This window comes from Musca autumnalis, unplaced genomic scaffold, assembly GCF_047663935.1.
Source record: "Musca autumnalis isolate F117 unplaced genomic scaffold, ASM4766393v1 scaffold_1, whole genome shotgun sequence".
NCBI classification, from domain to species: Eukaryota; Metazoa; Arthropoda; class Insecta; order Diptera; family Muscidae; genus Musca; species Musca autumnalis.
The window spans coordinates 72,591,446-72,613,689 of NW_027411644.1; the positions used below are offsets into that span (position 1 = coordinate 72,591,446).

Genomic DNA, 22,244 nt, shown 5'->3' on the forward strand with positions numbered 1-22,244 from the left:
AAGATCTTCTCATAGAAGATCCAGGATCTTTTCATAGAAGATCGGGAATCTTCGGGTAGATGATCAAGGATCTTCTCATAGAAGATCGAGGATATTCCGAAAGATGATCGAGAATCTTTTGATAGAAATCGAAATTTTTCTCATAAAAGATTGAGGATCTTCTCGTAGAAGATAGAGCATCTTCTGATAGAAGATCGAGCATCTTCTGATAGAAGATCGAGGATCTTCTCTTTGAAGATCGAGAAGATCAAAGATCCTTATAAATAAGATGGAGGAACTTCTCATAGAAGATCGGGGATATTCTCATAGAAGATCGAGTATATTTTCTATCGAGGATCTTCTCATAGAAGTTCGAAGATCATCTCATAGAATATCGAGAATCTTCTGATATAAGATCGAGAATCTTCCTTTAGAATATCGATCTTCTAAGAGAAGATCCAACAATCTTCTTTGAGAAGATTCAACTATCTTCTTTGAGGAGGTTCGTCGATCTTCTTTAAAAATATACATCGATCTTCTACATCTGTAAAATGATCGATCGGTCTTCTATGAAAAGATCGAACGATTTTCTTTTAGAAGATCCATGGAAAGAAAATCAAACGATCTTTTATGAAAAGATCCATCGATCTTCTTTAAAAACATCGAACGATCTTCTATGAGAAGATCATCGATCTTCTTTTAGAAGATCCATCGATTGTCTATGGGCGGATCTATCGATCTTCTTTTAGAAGATCCAGCGATCTTTTGTGAGAAGATTCATCGAAAGAAATCAAACGATCTTTTATGAGAAGATCCATCGACCTTCTGAAAGGATCCAACGATCTTCTATAAGAAGATGCATCGAACTTCTGTGAGAAAATCGATCTTTTATGCGAAGATCCAATGATCTTTCTTAAAAGATCCAAAGATCTGCTTTGGGTGGATGTATCGATCTTCTAGGAGAAAATCCATCTACCTTCTATGAGAAGATTCATCGATCTTGTATGAGAAGATCCTACTGTCTTCTATCAGAAGATTTATCGGTCTTCCTGAGGAGATCCAACGATCTTCTATGAGAGGATCCATTGGCCTTCTATAAGAAAATCAAACGATCTTCTGTGAGAAGTTTCAATGGACTTCTTTGAGGAGATCGTACGATTTTCCATAAGAAGATCCAACGGTCTTCTATGAGAAGATCCATCGATCTTCCATGAGAACATCCAGCGGACTTCTGAGAGAAGAACCAACATTTTCCATGAAAAGATTCATCACTTATCTATGAGAAGATTAAGCGATCTTCCATGAGAAGATCCAACGATCTCCTTTGAGAAGATCAATGGACATCTATAAGAAGACGCACCGATGATCTATGAGGAGATTTAACGATCTTTTATGAGAAGATCAAACGACCTTCGACGAAAAGACTAAACGATCATCTATGAGAAGATCCAACAATATTCTATGAGAAGATCAATCGATCTTCCATGATCTGCTATGAGAAGAGTCAACGCCTTCAACGAGAATATCCATCTCTCATGAGAAAATAAATCGATGTTCTATGAAAAGATCCACCGTCCTTCTATGAGAAGATCTATCGTTCTTCTATGAGAAAGAATCTTCTATGAGAAGTTCCCACGATCATTTGTGAGAAGATCCAACCATCTTCCGAGAGAATATACTATCGATATTCTATAAGAATGAGAAAATATAAAATATTATTTTTATACCCTCCACCATAGGATGGGGGTATATTAAGTTTGTCACTACGTTTGTAACTACTCGAAATAATCATTGTAGACCCCACAAAGTATATATATTCTTGATCAGCGTGCAATTCTACATCGATATAGCCATGTCCGTCCGTCTGTCCGTCTGTCCGTCTGTCCGTCTGTGGAAATCACTCTAGCGTCCGAACGGATTGACGTAGGTTGATGAAATTTTGGGAAAATATGTTATATTTACGTAGGACTTTTGGTATTGAAAGCGGGCTATGTAGGTCCACGCTTTCGTATAGCCCCCATACAAAATGACGCGTGACGCGTCGTCGTTTTAAGGAATTTTTAAGATATTTGGCCCATTTTACCACCGAATTGGTTGTAATTTGGTATTTTGTGTCTCCTGAGGCCAAAAAATATTCCTACCAAAGTTGGGTTATATAGGTCCACGTTTTGGTATAGCCCCCATATAAGGCCCCATATAAAGTACGCGTCATTTTAATATATTTTGAATGTATTAGACCCATTTGACCAAAGAATCGGTTGTAATTTGGTATTTTGTGTCTTCAGAGGCCAGAAAACATTCCTACCAAAGTTGGGTTATATAGGTCCACGTTTTGGTATAGCCCCCATATAAGGCCCCATATAAAGTACGCGTCATTTTAATATATTTTGAATGTATTAGACCCATTTGACCAAAGAATCGGTTGTAACTTTGTATTTTGTGTTTCCAGAGGCTAAGAAACATTTCTACCATAAAATGTATATATAGGTCCACGTGTTGATATAGCCCCCATAATACAATATCTCCCGATTTTCGATATTTTGAACGTTTTAGCCTCATTATCACACCGATATGGCTGAAATTTGGTATTTAGTCTTCCTTAGGCGTATAAAACTTTCCGCCTGAAATTTGTAGGTATAGGTCCACGCCATCATATAGCCCCCATAGAACGGTACCTTCCGAATTTCGGTATTTTGAAGGTAGTGGCCACATTAATCCACCGAAATGGCTGAAATTTGTGGTGGAGGGTATAAAAAGTTCGGCCCGACCGAACTTAACGCTTTTCTTACTTGTTTTGTTTTTCAAATATTTTTCTTTATTTAAAAAAAAACATAATAAATAATTTATATAAAAAATATATCCACAAAAAGTTAACACACACACTTACATATTTATACAGTATTTAAAAATATAAACAATACGAATTATTAAAGACAAAAATACTATAAAATATTTAAACTACAAACAAAAAAACTTACGCAACTTAATTAATTACATAATGACGGGTAAATTCAGGCTAATAACGGATTTAACGAACAATACCCAAAGTGATTTAATGGACCCCCAGTAAAAATATCCAATCCAAGTTGGTTAAAACCGCATTCGCCTGCACCTACAATTTGTAGAATTTGTTTAAAATTTAAACTTTAAATTGTTCTAAACGCTTCGTTGTAACTGAAAACTTTTAGGAAACTTTGTGTTACGCTTGTTCTTCTTTTTCCTGCGTTTGTTTGAAATTTAATGTCGCTTATCTTTGTTCATGGTAAAGGATGACAAAATTTGACTATATCTTTCAACACAAAGCGTGGTAATTAGTTTTCCTTCCTTATTCTATAACGATTGACGACTACTATTATTTGCCTATGCCTAAAAGTATGCTCATGACTGTTGCTGTGGTTGCTCGTCCATCAGTTGTGAGTTAACAAATTTACTTAACTCTGCTCCACTCTGCGGTGCATCATCATCACTTCTATCAGTGGTTGTTGTTGTTGTTTTACGAGTTTCTTCATCCATGCTATCCTTAAGACTTTGTATATCTAAACCACCCGAAGCACCCCGACCATTGTCATTTCCCTCGTCATCGCCGTTACTCTGTTTGTTGTATTTGGAGAAGTAGGTCAGTGACTTCATCAGTTGATAACTTTTCGAAATTGGAATATTCGAATCGTAGATACTTTTCGATTGGGCACAATCAACATAGAACCACCAGTTGCATTTGAGTATGGTCTGATCGAAGAGGGTATTCTCGGGGCAGAGGAAGGATTTACGCACCATGCCGTCGTCGGTGAGAGCGCACACGTGGAAGACCTGGAACGAAGAAAAAGAGGGGTTTATTTACATTTATATTAAAAGCAAAAATTGTAAAATTGGAGCCATTGAAGACGAAGTATCTTCTCACAGAGGATCGGGGATATTCTCAAAGAGGATCAAGGATCTGCTCATAGAAGATAGACGATCTTTTTCTAATAGACTCGGAGGTCTTGTCATAGATGATCGAATATCTTTTCATTGAAGATCGATGATCTTCTCATCGGAGATCGAGGATTTACTGAAAGAAGATGGATTATTTTCTGAATGAAGTATCGAGGATCTTCTCATAGAAGATCGAGGATCTTCTCATAGAAGATCGAGGATATTCTCATGGAAGATCGAGGATCTTCTCATAGATCGAGAATCTTCTCATAGAAGATCTAGGATCTACTCACAGAAGATCGAGGATCTTCTCACAGAAGATCGAGGATCTTCTCACAGAAGATCGAGGATCTTCTCACAGAAGATCGAGGATCTTCTCACAGAAGATCGAGGATCTTCACACAGAAGATCGAGGATCTTCTCACAAAAGAGCGAGGATCTTCTCATAGAAGATCGAGGATCTTCTCATAGAAGATCGAGGATCTTCTCATGGAAGATCGAGGATCTTCTCATAGAAGATCGAGGATCTTCTCACAGAAGATCGAGGATCTTCTCACAGAAGATCGAGGATCTTCTCACAGAAGATCGAGGATCTTCTCACAGAAGATCGAGGATCTTCTCACAGAAGATCGAGGATCTTCTCACAGAAGATCGAGGATCTTCACACAGAAGATCGAGGATCTTCTCACAGAAGATCGAGGATCTTCTCATGGAAGATCGAGGATCTTCTCACAGAAGATCGAGGATCTTCTCACAGAAGATCGAGGATCTTCTCACAGAAGATCGAGGATCTTCTCATAGAAGGTCGAGGATCTTCTCATAGAAGGTCAATGATCTTCCCATAGAAGATCGAGGAACTTCCAGTAGAAGATCGATGATCTTCTCATAGAAGATCGATATTCTTCTTATTCGCGGATCTTCTCATAGGAAATCAAGAATCTTCTCATAGAAGATCTAGGATCTTCTCACAGAAGATCGAGGATCTTCTCACAGAAGATCGAGGATCTTCTCACAGAAGATCGAGGATCTTCTCACAGAAGATCGAGGATCTTCTCACAGAAGATCGAGGATCTTCTCATAGAAGAAGATCGAGGATCTTCTCATAGAAGAAGATCGAGGATCTTCTCATAGAAGGTCGAGTATCTTCTCATAGAAGGTCGAGGATCTTCTCATAGAAGGTCAATGATCTTCCCATAGAAGATCGAGGAACTTCCAGTAGAAGATCGATGATCTTCTCATAGAAGATCGATGATAGAAGATCTAGGATCTTCTCACAGAAGATCGAGGATCTTCTCATAGAAGATCGAGGATCTTCTCATAGAAGATCGAGGATCTTCTCATAGAAGGTCGAGGATCTTCTCATAGAAGGTCGAGGATCTTCTCATAGAAGGTCGAGGATCTTCTCATAGAAGATCGAGGATCTTCTCATAGAAGATCGAGGATCTTCTTACAGAAGATCGAGGATCTTCTCATAGAAGATCGAGGATCTTCTCATAGAAGGTCGAGGATCTTCTCATAGAAGGTCGAGGATCTTCTCATAGAAGGTCAATGATCTTCCCATAGAAGATCGAGGAACTTCCAGTAGAAGATCGATGATCTTCTCATAGAAGATCGATGATCTTCTCATAGAAGATCGATGATCTTCTCATAGAAGATCGAGGAACTTCCAGTAGAAGATCGATGATCTTCTCATAGAAGATCGATGATAGAAGATCTAGGATCTTCTCACAGAAGATCGAGGATCTTCTCATAGAAGATCGAGGATCTTCTCATAGAAGATCGAGGATCTTCTCATAGAAGGTCGAGGATCTTCTCATAGAAGGTCGAGGATCTTCTCATAGAAGGTCGAGGATCTTCTCATAGAAGATCGAGGATCTTCTCATAGAAGATCGAGGATCTTCTTACAGAAGATCGAGGATCTTCTCATAGAAGATCGAGGATCTTCTCATAGAAGGTCGAGGATCTTCTCATAGAAGGTCGAGGATCTTCTCATAGAAGGTCAATGATCTTCCCATAGAAGATCGAGGAACTTCCAGTAGAAGATCGATGATCTTCTCATAGAAGATCGATGATCTTCTCATAGAAGGTCAATGATCTTCCCATAGAAGATCGAGGAACTTCCAGTAGAAGATCGATGATCTTCTCATAGAAGATCGATGATAGAAGATCTAGGATCTTCTCACAGAAGATCGAGGATCTTCTCATAGAAGATCGAGGATCTTCTCATAGAAGATCGAGGATCTTCTCATAGAAGGTCGAGGATCTTCTCATAGAAGGTCGAGGATCTTCTCATAGAAGGTCGAGGATCTTCTCATAGAAGATCGAGGATCTTCTCATAGAAGATCGAGGATCTTCTTACAGAAGATCGAGGATCTTCTCATAGAAGATCGAGGATCTTCTCATAGAAGGTCGAGGATCTTCTCATAGAAGGTCGAGGATCTTCTCATAGAAGGTCAATGATCTTCCCATAGAAGATCGAGGAACTTCCAGTAGAAGATCGATGATCTTCTCATAGAAGATCGATGATAGAAGATCTAGGATCTTCTCACAGAAGATCGAGGATCTTCTCATAGAAGATCGAGGATCTTCTCATAGAAGATCGAGGATCTTCTCATAGAAGGTCGAGGATCTTCTCATAGAAGGTCGAGGATCTTCTCATAGAAGGTCGAGGATCTTCTCATAGAAGATCGAGGATCTTCTCATAGAAGATCGAGGATCTTCTCATAGAAGATCGAGGATCTTCTCATAGAAGATCTAGGATCTTCTCACAGAAGATCGAGGATCTTCTCATAGAAGATCGAGGATCTTCTCATAGAAGATCGAGGATCTTCTCATAGAAGGTCGAGGATCTACTCACAGAAGATCGAGGATCTTCTCACAGAAGATCGAGGATCTTCTCACAGAAGATCGAGGATCTTCTCACAGAAGATCGAGGATCTTCTCACAGAAGATCGAGGATCTTCACACAGAAGATCGAGGATCTTCTCACAAAAGAGCGAGGATCTTCTCATAGAAGATCGAGGATCTTCTCATAGAAGATCGAGGATCTTCTCATGGAAGATCGAGGATCTTCTCATAGAAGATCGAGGATCTTCTCACAGAAGATCGAGGATCTTCTCACAGAAGATCGAGGATCTTCTCACAGAAGATCGAGGATCTTCTCACAGAAGATCGAGGATCTTCTCACAGAAGATCGAGGATCTTCTCACAGAAGATCGAGGATCTTCACACAGAAGATCGAGGATCTTCTCACAAAAGAGCGAGGATCTTCTCATAGAAGATCGAGGATCTTCTCATAGAAGATCGAGGATCTTCTCATGGAAGATCGAGGATCTTCTCATAGAAGATCGAGGATCTTCTCACAGAAGATCGAGGATCTTCTCACAGAAGATCGAGGATCTTCTCACAGAAGATCGAGGATCTTCTCATAGAAGATCGAGGATCTTCTCACAGAAGATCGAGGATCTTCTCACAGAAGATCGAGGATCTTCTCACAGAAGATCGAGGATCTTCTCACAGAAGATCGAGGATCTTCTCACAGAAGATCGAGGATCTTCTCACAGAAGATCGAGGATCTTCACACAGAAGATCGAGGATCTTCTCACAGAAGATCGAGGATCTTCTCATGGAAGATCGAGGATCTTCTCACAGAAGATCGAGGATCTTCTCACAGAAGATCGAGGATCTTCTCACAGAAGATCGAGGATCTTCTCACAGAAGATCGAGGATCTTCTCACAGAAGATCGAGGATCTTCTCACAGAAGATCGAGGATCTTCTCACAGAAGATCGAGGATCTTCTCATAGAAGAAGATCGAGGATCTTCTCATAGAAGAAGATCGAGGATCTTCTCATAGAAGGTCGAGTATCTTCTCATAGAAGGTCGAGGATCTTCTCATAGAAGGTCAATGATCTTCCCATAGAAGATCGAGGAACTTCCAGTAGAAGATCGATGATCTTCTCATAGAAGATCGATGATAGAAGATCTAGGATCTTCTCACAGAAGATCGAGGATCTTCTCATAGAAGATCGAGGATCTTCTCATAGAAGATCGAGGATCTTCTCATAGAAGGTCGAGGATCTTCTCATAGAAGGTCGAGGATCTTCTCATAGAAGGTCGAGGATCTTCTCATAGAAGATCGAGGATCTTCTCATAGAAGATCGAGGATCTTCTTACAGAAGATCGAGGATCTTCTCATAGAAGATCGAGGATCTTCTCATAGAAGGTCGAGGATCTTCTCATAGAAGGTCGAGGATCTTCTCATAGAAGGTCAATGATCTTCCCATAGAAGATCGAGGAACTTCCAGTAGAAGATCGATGATCTTCTCATAGAAGATCGATGATCTTCTCATAGAAGATCGATGATCTTCTCATAGAAGATCGATGTTCTTCTCATAGAAGTTCGATATTCTTCTTATTCGCGGAGCAAGGATCTTCTCGTAGAAAATCAATGATCTTCTCATAGAAAATCAAGAATCTTCTTATAGAAGATCTTCTCATAAAAGATCGAGAATCTTCTATAGGAAATCTCATAGAATATCGAGGCGAGGATTTAAGATTTGAGGTAGGAGATCGAGGATCTTCTGATGGATCGAGGACCATCTTTTGAGGATCATTTTCTAGAAGATCGTGCATCTTCTCATACAGGTCGAGGATCTTCTCATGGAAGATCGAGGATCTTATCATAGAAGATCTAGGATCTTCTCACAGAAGATCGAGGGTCTTCTCACAGAAGATCGAGAAACTTCCAGTAGAAGATCGATTATTTTCTCATAGAAGTTCGATATTCTTCTTATTCGCGGATCTTCTGATAAAAGATCCAGGATCTTCTCGTAGAAAATCGATGATCTTCTCATAGGAAATCAAGAATCTTCCCATAGAAGATCTAGGATCTTCTCACAGAAGATCGAGGATCTTCTCATAGAAGGTCGAGGATCTTCTCATAGAAGGTTAATGATCTTCCCATAGAAGATCGAGGAACTTCCAGTAGAAGATCGATGATCTTCTCATAGAAGATCTAGGATCTTCTCACAGAAGATCGAGGATCTTCTCATAGAAGATCGAGGATCTTCTCATAGAAGGTCAATGGTCTTTGCATAGAAGATCGAGAAACTTCCAGTAGAAGATCGATGATCTTCTCATAGAAGATCGATGTTCTTCTCATAGAAGTTCGATATTCTTCTTATACGCGGATCTTCTGATAAAAGATCTAGGACCTTCTCGTAGAAAATCGATGATCTTCTCATAGAAAATCAAGAATCTTCTTATAGAAGATCTTCTCATAAAAGATCGAGAATCTTCTATAGGAAATCGGAGTCTTCTCATAGAAGATCGAGGCGAGGATTGAAGATTTCAGGTAGGAGATCGAGGATCTTCTGATGGATCGAGGACCATCTTATAGAAGATGGAGGATAATCTTATAGAAGTTTGAGGATCATTTTCTAGAAGATCGTGCATCTTCTCATAAAGGTCGAGGATCTTCTCATAAAGGTCGAGGATCTTCTCATAAAAGATCGAGGATCTTCTCGTAGAAAATCGATTATCTTCTCGCAGAAAATCAAGAATCTTCTTATAGAAGGTCGAGAATCTTCTCATAGAGGTTGGATAATCTTCTTAAAAAAATCGAGGATCTTCCCACAACCGATCGATGATCTTCTCAAATAATATCGAGCATTTTCTCTTCTTTCAATTGATATTTTTTGAAAAACTGTCCATCTTCTCCTAGGAAATTAATTGAGCACCTCGTTATTTAAGATCTCTTTGGAACCCCGCCGATTACTTACCATACAACCCAAATCCGTATCAGCATACAAACCGGGGAAGTGTTTCTGTTTGGCACAAGAAAACGAGGTGGGCGGAAGATCGACCTTTGATTTGAAATTGTCGTCGAAGTTTTTATCATAACCCACGGGATAGTATTCTTTGGGGGCATTCATGACCTGAAAAGGAAATATTTCATTAACAAATTTTTCACTAGAAGACTTTTTTAATTTTACAAACCTTCGATTTTTTACTTTCCGGTTGGACAAAATTATGCTCCTCAACATAGTGTTTGGCTACAGGTCTGGGTGTAGTCGTCGTTGATGTTGTTGTTGAGGTGGTGGTTGTTGTTGTCGTCGAACTTGTTCTCATAAATTCTTCGCGCAATTTCGCTGCCAACATGGCTCTATGTTCCGCCTTTAGCTGTTGCTCCCTAACATAAATGGCATGTTTAATTGTGTCCACACTAACATTGGCTGCCTTGGCCAATTCTTCTACCGTAATATCTTTCATATCGAATTTAGGCTCTTCAAATTGTAAATAATTCGGATGATTGACAGTGGCTTGGGGTGCAACTGATTGGTTAGGTGTTTTAAGTACCGCTGTAATTTTATTCACGGAACTTGGCATAGCTTGGAAGGCGGGAACAGCCATAGGTTTCGAAATCATAACAGCATTTTGAGGATGAAAGGTGCGATTGTTGTTCAGTTGCTGGGTATACATGTCGACCAATTTATTATTGACACTCATTCGGGAGTGGGGAGTGTCGACGGCAACACTTTGTGATCTACGTTCGGCCATTTGCTGTTGATGTTGTAGATGATTGGACACAAATGGTACGGCTGGCAGTTGTTTTTGTGGTATGGGTTTGAAGGCGGGTACACCAAGCGGCAGGGGTCTGGCTTCTGTCATTAGGTTCTTCTGTTGTGCCTTCTTCGCAGCCATTTCTCGAAGGGCGGCTTGTTGGGCTCTCAGCTCGGCTTGACGTTTCTGCTGCACCAACATTTCATTCAAGGCCTGCTGCCTGGCTAGGTTATCCGCACCGGCATTCTGCCGCGCCAACATTTCTGCAGCTGCTGCCGCCTTGGCTTGCTTTTGCAGAGATTCTCTTAGTTCGGGACTAAGAACCATCGGTGATCGTGACTGAATACGTTTATCCATTAGAGATTGTGCAGAGGGCTGTAAGGGCAACAAGGAACATTTTAGATAATTTATCTATAATTTATCTACAAGCGTGGATAGTTTATCTACTATTAATACACAAGCGTGGATAATTTATCTACAATTTATCCACAAGCGTGGACAATTTATCTGAAATTTATCCATAAGCGTGGAAAATTTATCTAAAATTTATCCATAAGCGTGGATAATTTATCTACAAGCTAATTTATCTACAATTTAGCCACAAGATTGGAAAATATATCTAAAATTTATCCATCAGCGTGCACAACTTATCTATCAATTATCCAAAAGCGTGGATTATTTATCTATCAATTATTCACAAGCGTGGATAATTTATCTAGCAGTTATCCAAAAGCGTAGATAATTTATCTCGCAATTATCCACAAGCATGGATAATTTATCTATCAATAATCCACAAGCGTGGATAATTTATCTATCAATTATCCACAAGCATGGATAATTTATCTATCAAATATCCACAAGCATGGATAAATTATCTATCAACTATCCAAAAGCGAGGATAAATTATCTAGCAATTACCCAAAAGCGTGGATAATTTACTTATCAATTATCCACAAGCGTGGAAAATTTATCTATCAATTATCCACAAGCGTGGATAATTTATCTATCAGTTATCCACAAGCGTGGATAACTTATCTATCAATTATCTACACGCATGGATAATTTATCTATCAATTATCCACAAGCGTGAATAATTTAACTATCAATTATCCACAAGCATGGATAATTTATCTATCAATTATCCACAAGCGTGGATAACTTATCTATCAATTATCTACAAGCATGGATAATTTATCTATCAATTATCCAAAAGCGTGTATAAATAATCTATCAATTATCCACAAACGTGGATTATTTATCTATCAATTATCCACAAGCGTGTACAATTTATCTATAAATTATACACATATGGATTATTTATCTATGAATTATCCACAAGCGTCGATAATTTATATATCAATTATCTACAAGCGTCGATAATTTATATATCAATTATCTACAAGCGTGGGTAATTTATCTATAATTTATCCGCAATTGTGAAAAAAATTATCTATAATTTATCCACAATCGTGGATAATTTATTTATAATTTATCCACAAGCATGGATAATTTATCTACAATTTATCCATAAGCGTGGATTATTTATCTATCAATTATTCAAAAGCGTGGATAATTTATCTATAATTTATCCACAAGCGTGGATAATTTATCTATAATTTATCCACAAGCGTGGATAATTTATCTATAATTTATCCACAAGCGTGGATAATTTATCCATAATAATTTATCTATAATTTATCCACAAGCGTGGATAATTTATCTATAATTTATATACAAGCGTGGATAATTTATCCACACGCGTGGATAATTTATCTATAATTTATATACAAGCGTGGATAATTTATCTATAATTTATCCACGCTTGTGGATAATTTATCTATAATTTATCCACAAGCGTGGATAATTTATCTATAATTTATCCACAAGCGTGGATAATTTATCTATAATTTATCCACAAGCGTGGATAATTTATCTATAATTTATCCACAAGCACGGATAATTTATCTATAATTTATCCACAAGCGTGGATAATTTATCTATAATTTATCCACAAGCACGGATAATTTATCTATAATTTATCCACAAGCGTGGATAATTTATCTATAATTTATCCACAAGCGTGGATAATTTATCTATAATTTATCCACAAGCGTGGATAATTTATCTATAATTTATCCACAAGGGTGGATAATTTATCTATAATTTATCCACAAGCGTGGATAATTTATCTATAATTTATCCACAAGCGTGGATAATTTATCTATAATTTATCCACAAGCGTGGATAATTTATCTATAATTTATCCACAAGCGTGGATAATTTATCTATAATTTATCCACAAGCGTGGATAATTTATCTATAATTTATCCACAAGCGTGGATAATTTATCTATAATTTATCCACAAGCGTGGATAATTTATCTATAATTTATCCACAAGCGTGGATAATTTATCTATAATTTATCCACAAGCGTGGATAATTTATCTATAATTTATCCACAAGCGTGGATAATTTATCTATAATTTATCCACAAGCGTGGATAATTTATCTATAATTTATCCACAAGCGTGGATAATTTATCTATAATTTATCCACAAGCGTGGATAATTTATCTATAATTTATCCACAAGCGTGGATAATTTATCTATAATTTATCCACAAGCGTGGATAATTTATCTATAATTTATCCACAAGCGTGGATAATTTATCTATAATTTATCCACAAGCGTGGATAATTTATCTATAATTTATCCACAAGCGTGGATAATTTATCTATAATTTATCCACAAGCGTGGATAATTTATCTATAATTTATCCACAAGCGTGGATAATTTATCTATAATTTATCCAAAAGGGTGGATAATTTATCTATAATTTATCCAACAGGGTGGATAATTTATCTATAATTTATCCACAAGCGTGGATAATTTATCTATAATTTATCCAACAGGGTGGATAATTTATCTATAATTTATCCACAAGCGTGGATAATTTATCTATAATTTATCCACAGTCGTGAAAATTGTATCTACCCACAAGCGTGGATAATATATTTATAATTTATCCACAATCGTGAAAAAATTATGTATAATTTATCCACAATCGTGGATAATTTATTTATAATTTATCCACAAGCATGGATAATTTATCTACAAGTTATGCCGAAGCGTGGATAATTTTTCCGCAAGTGTGGATTATTTATCTATAATTTATTCCCAAGCGTGGATAATTTATTTATAAATTATTTATATTTATAATTTATTTATAAATTATCCACAAGCGTGGATAATTTATTTATAATTTATCCACAAACGTGGATAATTTACATATAATTTACCCGCAAGCGTGGATAATTTATCCGCAAGCATGGATAATTTATCTATAATTTATCCCCAATCGTGGAGAATTTATTTATTATTTATCCACAAGCGTGGATATTTTATCAATAATTTATCCATAATCGTGGATAATTTATCTATAATTTATCCACAAGCGTGGATAATTTATCTATAATTTATCCACAAGCGTAGATAATTTATCTATAATTTATCCACAACAATAATTTATCCATAATCGTGGATAATTTATCTATAATTTATCCACAACAATAATTTATCCACAATCGTGGATAATTTATCTAAAATTTATCCATAATCGTGGATAATTTATCTATAATTTATCCACAGTCGTGGAAAATTTATCTATCCACAATCGTGAATAATTTATTTATAATGGATCTACAAGCGTGGACAATTTATCTATAATTTATCCACAAGCATAGATGATTTTATAGAATTTATCCACAAGAGTGGATAATTTATTCACAAGCATGGATAAATTATCCACAAGTGTGGATACTTTATCTATCTATCAATTATCCAAAAGCGTGGATAACTTATCTATGTTTTACACACAATCGTGAATAATCTCTTTTAACCTAGTTTATCATTCATTCTCTTTTCATTTTTTTACACTCACCTGTTGATTAGCGGGTAAAACACCAACAGCTGAATTTGGTGGTGGTCCATTCTTGTAGCCAATTGAACGACGTCGACCTCCTTCCACATTGCCCAAGGATTCGGGGAAACCTAGTTCGTCGCCCAGACTGAAACCTAAGGCAAAATACAAAAAAATAAAAAAAGAAATAATTACTTGATATCACGAAAAACATAAACATTTAAAGCAGCGACGAACGTGAGAAATACATTTAACAGCAGCTTTTTATGAATAATCTCTCGCCATCAATTTCACACCTGATTGTTCAAATAATTAATATTAAGTTCCGCTTTATTGAAAGCCAGCCAGAGTAAATGGCATAAAAAATCACCACACATCAGCAGCATCTCTATCATCATCGTCATCATCGCCATCAATCATCTGTGTCAATAATCATGCAAAAGTCAACACAAAATTTGCAATTAAAGTCAAAGAGGCGCGTTAAGTCGCACCCCCCACCATTTGATGGTTATTAACGGCCATTTCGTTATTTTGGTGGATGGTGGATCGGGTCGATTGATTTGGTCGATAATCATAGAGATGTCATAGATAACGACAGGTTAAGGTTTAAAAATGGGGTTTGAGATTTTTTTCTCTTTTGATGGTAATTTGTTGATGGTGGTTTGATGTGAGAAATAAAAATCAGCACAATTTACCGTTAGATTGCAAAATGTTAATTTAGAAATCTTCAAACCTACTTTTGAGAACAAATATATTTTGTTGGCTATCTTAAAGGGGGAAATAACTTTCCAAAAGGTTAATTCGAACACGAAACTAAAATTTCATGGCAATATTTTTGGAAGAAACGACGAGAATGCCCTTAAGAGCAACATATTTTTTTGTATACCTCTTAATAAGTGTAATGTAAGTGCTAAGTGAAACTGGAGGAGTCTCGGAGCAAATCTTAAATTGAACGATAAACGTAATTATTCTTCTCTCTTTCATCTCAAGTAGACACTGACCTCTCAGTGGTGTCTTCTGTATATCTGCCTGTAACAACCGTCAAAGGTACTGAGCTAACATGTACCGTCTGTCCGGCCATAAGAACTATAAAAACTTTGGTTGGCATCGGTGTGAATTGTGAATTGAAACCTTCATATATTGACAATATCGAATCGAATGCCGGCAACCAAAATCATTTTTACCTATAGTTATGTATTTAGGAGGTTTTCAGATTTTGTGGTCGTTTTTGAGAGTATGAACTTGCCGACAAAAAAATGGATTTGAATTAAAACTGAAAAGTGTTGCGGAGGAGCTACCATTTTGGAAGTGGATCTTATTTTTGCGAGTCATTTCTTTTACAACACCATGTCAGGATGCATGGATTTGCTGACGAAAAACATAATATCGCTGAAAACAGGACCACAAAGAGTAGCTTCTGTATACATTTCCAAAGAATCTTCGAACAGATCCTAAGCTGCATTTAAACAAAAATGTTGAACTTTTGGGGGGAAGGTACCCTAAGGAGAAGACCGATATATTTGAGGTTTAACTATATTTGGACAAAATATTAGGAGAAACAAAATTTGAATCAAATTGGTTGTTCCGCTCAGCGAATGCAAGTTGCTTCAACAAAAATCAAAGTGTTTCGAGAGCAGGTATTAAAGTGAACTTATCCGAAATTTTGTGTTGGAGGTACCCGAAGGAGTGAACAAATATAGTCCATATTCAAACATGGGGCCTAATTACGACATTCGATTCGATCGAGTATTTGCTCGTGAATGAAAACATCGAACTATGAAAACCTATGTGCTCTTTAAAGAACATTAACAAGGTAGATGGTAAAAAATGTGTTTATTTTAAAGCAAAAAATAAAAAACAAATTTATTAATAACAAAAAATACAAATATTTACTGAGATCGTTGAATAATACTTTTTATAATAATTTCGGACTGAAGTTGTGCTAGAAAACTGTACGAAATGATTTTTTTTGTAAAACTTTTTAACATTTTTGTAACAAATTGCTAATGCACCTACCTTAGTAAATGAACAGTTGGTGGCGCGAATAGGTTTTCATAGTTTGATTTTTTCATTCTCGAGCAAATATTCGATCGAATCGAATGTCGTAATTAGGCTCCTGACCTATATCTGGTAGATATATTAGGATGTGTTAAGTATGGACCAAATCGGTCCCTCCCTTCAAGGGTTATCGTGCGAACAATTTTTCCGAACTTTTTTGAACTTTTGTGTGGGAGGTATAGGTGGGAGGTGGGAGGTATACTAAGTTTGAACAAAATATTACGATGGCCAAATTTAGGACCGAATCAGCAGATCCGTTTGAGAGTTATCTGGCACTCCAACCATTACACACGGTGTCAAACGGATTTTTTTTGCAACTTTCAGGTTATTTTCTCAGGAAGTATGGACTTGCCCCTGATGAAACTTGTACCGTCGTATGGGGGGCAGTAAATACAAGTTGTTACAACAACAAGTAAAAAAGTATCAGTCGGCTTTGCCGACTGAGATATACCCTCAGCCTATGTGAATTGGAATTTTCATCTACGGACAGATCGAATGTATTTAGTCCGAACAGACCCTAAACTGCACTTAGTTTACACACTTTACGCACTTAGTTTTTTAGAAGTTAAACTAAGTTTGGACAAAATATGACAAATTTTGGAATAAATCGGTTTATCAGTTCGAGAGTTATTGCGCCCTCCAGCTACTACATATGGTGCCATAAGGGTTTTTTACAACTTTCGGGATGTTTTCCCAAGAAGTATGGACTCGCCATTGAAAAAACTTTCACCGTCGTAGTTGTGGCAGCGAATGCAAGTTGCTTCAACAAAAATCAAAGTGATTCGAGAGCAGGTCTTAAAGTGAACTTATCCGAAATTTTGTGTGGGAGGTACCCAAAGGAGTGAACAAATATAGTCCATATTCGAACCTGATCTATATCTGGTAGATATATTAGGATGTGCATAGTATGGACCAAATCGGTCACTCCCTTAAAGAGTTATCGTGCGCACATTTTTTTTTGAACATTTTTGAAGTTTTGTGGGGAGGTACCGATATGGCTTATCTTTGAACATAAACTAAGTTTGAACAAAATATTACGAAGACCAAATTTTGGACCGAATCGGTAGATCTGTTCGAGAGTTCTCTTGCACTCCAACCACTACACACGGTGTCATGGGAGATTTTTGCAACTTTCAGGCTATTTTCTCAGAAAGTGTGGACTTGCCCCTGATGAAACTTGTACCGTTGTATGGGGGCAGTGAATACAAGTTGCTACAACAAAATTCAAAGCGATTCGAGAGCAGGTCCTAAACTGAACTTTTCCGAAATTTTGTGTCGGGGGTACCCGAAGGAGTGGACCGATAGAGTCCATATTGGAACCTTATCTAAGTCTGGTAGAAATAACACGATGTACATAGTATAGACCAAATCGGTTACTCCTTTTAAGAGTTATCGTGCGCACAAATTTTCCAAATATTTTCAAACTTTTGTGGGGAAGTACCGGGAGGAGTGGACCGATATAACCCATCTTCGAACTTAAACTAACTTTGGACAAAATATTACGAATGCCAAATTTTGGACCCAATCGGTTGATCCGTTCGAGAGTTATCGTGCGCTCCAGCCAGACAGACAGACGGACGGACATTGCTCAATCGACTCCAAATTGTCTGAAACACATTTCGTCCAAACATACTTGGGGTCTAAAACCATTATTTCGATGAGGCACATTTTGCCCGTATGAAAGTGTATATGGGAAATGTTGCCAATTATTTCATATTCCATTTCAGAAAAAAGGATAAATTTTTTTCGCGCTACATCAACGATTTTTGATATGTAGGTTGAGAAAAAAATTCTCAGTAAGAATCTGGTCGCGAGCCAATTTTTGGTTGTTGCGGACAAAAGTTATGGCGCTTTTATTTCGCTTTTTAAGAAAGAAAATATTATAAAAACGCTAATTATTTTAATGAGCACAATTGTCACAAAGAAAGTTCCCTCGAAGTGACTTCAGCAAGTAGATTTCATAATACCTGCAAAATGTTACACAGAATTCGCGGAATGTACATAAAATTGATAAATTATTGAATATAAGTAAATTTTTTTCAAAATTAAGGCCCATTTAGTGGTCATAAAATTACATAAAAATTTGTTGTGGATCAAAACTTCACGGCGAATCAAATGAGACTGCAATCATACAGATTGGTGTTATAGTTTCGATGTTACAGCCAAAATAAGCACATATTTTGGTCAAAAAAATAACTTTTTGTTTGAAAAAATATTTTTTCACATGCATTGTGTAGTAGAAAATATTGTAAAAATCTGTAGGAATACTTCCTTCATTTTGCTTAAATCTCCCAATAAAATAGACGGATTTTGCTTTATTGACATTCATATTAAAGCTTTCCCATTAGGGAAGGTAACTGGGTTGATGAGGATATATCTCAAAGCTTCTGAAATGGAAATAGAGGTCAAATAACCCTATTTTATTTGTATGCGTTTTAAAATACGTGTAAATCGCGTAATTATCAAAATCATTTTGTCCGCATGTGATTTTCATGTACAGCAAGGCCATATCTATTAAGTTGTATATATTTTTCGAAATATAATTTGGACTCTAAGATGTAGCATCGGCTGCATCTTAGCATTAAAAAAGCCTATAAAATATCGCTAATTTGCGCAAAGTGCATACAATTTTTGTCCGCATCCGATTTCAGTGTTCACCATGAAAATCTACATCGATATATATCTGTTTGAAGGCAATCAATCAAGAACCGTGGATGTAGCATCACACATTATTTTTTGGGATACAATTAATGTAGCTTCCTTATCAGTGAAGTTTTCAAATCTCTGTTTCCGCTAAAACGAAGATGCTGCACTAGTTTTTTCATTGCAGTGGAAACTATCCGCAGAAAACGCGATAAAATACGCGATATTTTCAAAAACAATTTTAGGTGATTTTTCTACTTTGGAATTTCTCGTAATTCGCGTTTTAGTAGATGGATTTTCACGAGGAATGATTTATTGGATCCAGAACGTAGAAAACTAAAATGTGCAATGGAGTACGAGGTATTCTAGAGACAATTGCAAATATTAGACCCAAAAAATATGATTTTTAGAAAAATGTTCGCACAAAATTTCCTCATTTGGATGCAGATTTCTATGAAGCTGCGCAGACTACATTCACAATATATGTATCAAACAACTCAGAATCGCAAGTACTACAATCCTATAAATAATTTTTTGAAAAATCTGTTTGCGGAATGAAATTAGGAGAAAATTTCTAAAAAACACTGTAAATCTGGCTTCAAAATGTCAGCATCATTTAATGGTAGAAGCAGTTCAAATTTTGAAAAGTAATACATAGGTGAGATGATCCTTATTTAGTTTGCTTCTACTTTTACTTTGACAGGAAAATCGAGAGAAGTGTGGTTCACTCACAAATCGAGAGAAAACAAAAAAAGACATGGTGGTTTCAACCCATTTTTACCCATTTTTATACCCTCAGCCTTTAGGCTAAAGAGGGTATTTACACTTTGATACGACCAAAAATGTGCCTCATCGAAATAATGGTTTTAGACCCCAAGTATGTTTGTACGATATCCGTTTCAGACAATTTTGAGTAGATCTAGCAATGTCCGTCCGTCTGTCTGTCTGTCTGTCTGTCCGTCTGTCTGGCTGGTGCGCACGATAACTCTCGAACGGATCAATCGATTCGGTTCAAATTTTGGGTATCGAAATATTTTGTCCAGATTCGATTTAAGTTCGAAGATGGGCCATATATGTCCACTCCTTCAGGTACCTCCCCCACAAATGTTCAAAAATTGTCGCAAAACTTGTGCGCACGATAACTCTTGTAGGGAATAACCGATTTGGTCCATACTTTGCACATCGTGTAATTTCTACCAAACTTAGATGAGGTTCCAATATGGACTCAATCGGTCCACTCCTTCGGGTACCTCCCACACAAAATTTCTGAAAAGTTCAGTTTAGGACCTGGTCTCGAATCGCTTTGATTTTTGTTTACTCAAGTTGTATTTGCTGTCCTCTATAAGACGCTGTAAGTTTCATTAGGGGCAAGTCCATACTTCCTCACAAAATAGCCTGAAAGTTACAAAAAAACCCTATGACACCGTGTGTAGTGGTTGGAGCGCATGATAACTCTCGAACGGACCTGTCGATTCGGTCCAAAATTTGGCTTTCGTAATATTTTGTCCAAACTTAGTTCAAGTTCAAAGATGGATTATATCGGTCCACTCCTTCCGGTACCTCCCCCACAAAAGTTCGAAAATGTTCGGAAAATTTGTGCGTACGATAACTCTTGAAAGGGGTAACCGATTTGGTCCATACATTGCACATTATGAAATTTCTACCAGACTTAGATGAGGTTCCAATATGGACTCATTCGGTAAGCTCTTCGAGTACCTCCCACACAAAATTTCGAAAAAGTTCAGTTTAGGACCTGCTCTCGAATCGCCTTGGTTTTTGTTGTAACATCTTGTATTCACTGTCCCCTATACGAAGGTACAAGTTTCCTCAGGGGCAAGTCCATACTTCCTGAAAAAATAGCCTGAAAGTTAAAAAACAAACCCTCTGACACCATGTTTATGGGTGGAAGCGCAAGATAATTCGCGAACGGAAATGCCGATTCCGGCCAAAATTTGGCCTTCGTAATATTGGTTCCAAACTTACTTTAAGTTCGTAGATAAGCCATATCGGTCCACTCCTTCAGGTACCTACCCCACAAAAGTTCAAAAATATTCGGAACAATTGTGCGCACGATAACTCTTGATGGGAGTGACCGATTTGGTCCATACTTTACACATTCTCATAATATCTACCAGATATAGATCAGGTTCGAATATTTATTATATTTGTACACTCCATCCCGTACCTCCCACACAAAATTTTGGATAAGTTCACTTTAAGACCTTCTATTGAATCACTTTGATTTTTATTTGAAAATTTTGCCTATTAGGCGAAGGTCATTTTTTATTAATTTTTTAATTAATTTCTCGTTAGAGACGAGCTTACTGACCAAGATGCTTTTTGAAAAAGGAAAGCCGACGATACGAACCCACACAATCACCACTGTGTGACATGCATGTTTCGCCTTCGGTTTAGGAAGGCTCCTCAGACACATCGACTGTGGGGCGGCTTCGCTATCCTCTAACTTATTTCCTCTTTCAAATGCAAGTTATTTTTTTTACAAAGTTGAATTTTTTGTTCAAATCTTTGTATGGCTTTCATGACAAACGCTTAGCGTAGCCTTTGAAAGTTATGAGTTTGGTTCTGAACACTAACACGCCGTGACAACACTTCTTTCCATGTGTTTTTCAAGGACGTGGGTTCGAACCCCAGCCTGGCTCAAGCTGATTTTTATTTTTATTTGAAAATTTTGCCTATTAGGCGAAGGTCATTTTTTTATTAATTTTTTAATTAATTTCTCGTTAGAGACGAGCTTACTGACCAAGATGCTTTTTGAAAAAGGAAAGCCGACTATACGAACCCACACAATCACCACTGTGTGACATGCATGTTTCGCCTTTGGTTTAGGAAGGCTCCTCAGACACATCGACTGTGGGGCGGCTTCGCCCCACATTTTTGTTGAAGCAACATTCGCTCCCTCAATTACGATGGTAAAATTTGTTTCAAGGGCAAGTCCATACTTCTTGAGAAAACAGCTCGAAGGGCGTAAAAACCCCCTATGGCACCCCCATGGTCAATGTCGGTCCATTCCTTTAAGGACCTTTTCCGCAAAATTTTTGAACTTTAATCCTAATCAACATTTTTGTCGGTTCATACGACCAAAATTTTGAAACCCCCGAAATTCATAAGTTTTTTTTGTGAAAAAAGTGTTTCAATTTGCACAGGCTGAGG

At 37.1% G+C, this 22,244-nt stretch overlaps 1 protein-coding gene across 1 annotated transcript in view; it reads right to left on the minus strand.

Annotated features, from left to right (window-relative positions):
- Positions 1-2,771: 2,771 nt before the first annotated feature.
- The window catches only part of mtg (mind the gap), a 101,485-nt gene continuing 82,012 nt past the window's right edge, over positions 2,772-22,244 (minus strand). The window contains exons 3-6 of the mRNA XM_073963563.1: positions 14,394-14,527; positions 9,891-10,829; positions 9,674-9,829; positions 2,772-3,786 (exon numbers count right to left, since the gene is read on the minus strand). Of these exons, the coding sequence (XP_073819664.1) occupies positions 3,358-3,786; positions 9,674-9,829; positions 9,891-10,829; positions 14,394-14,527 (1,658 nt within the window). The 3' untranslated portion in view covers positions 2,772-3,357. The remainder of the gene's footprint in view (positions 3,787-9,673; positions 9,830-9,890; positions 10,830-14,393; positions 14,528-22,244) is intronic.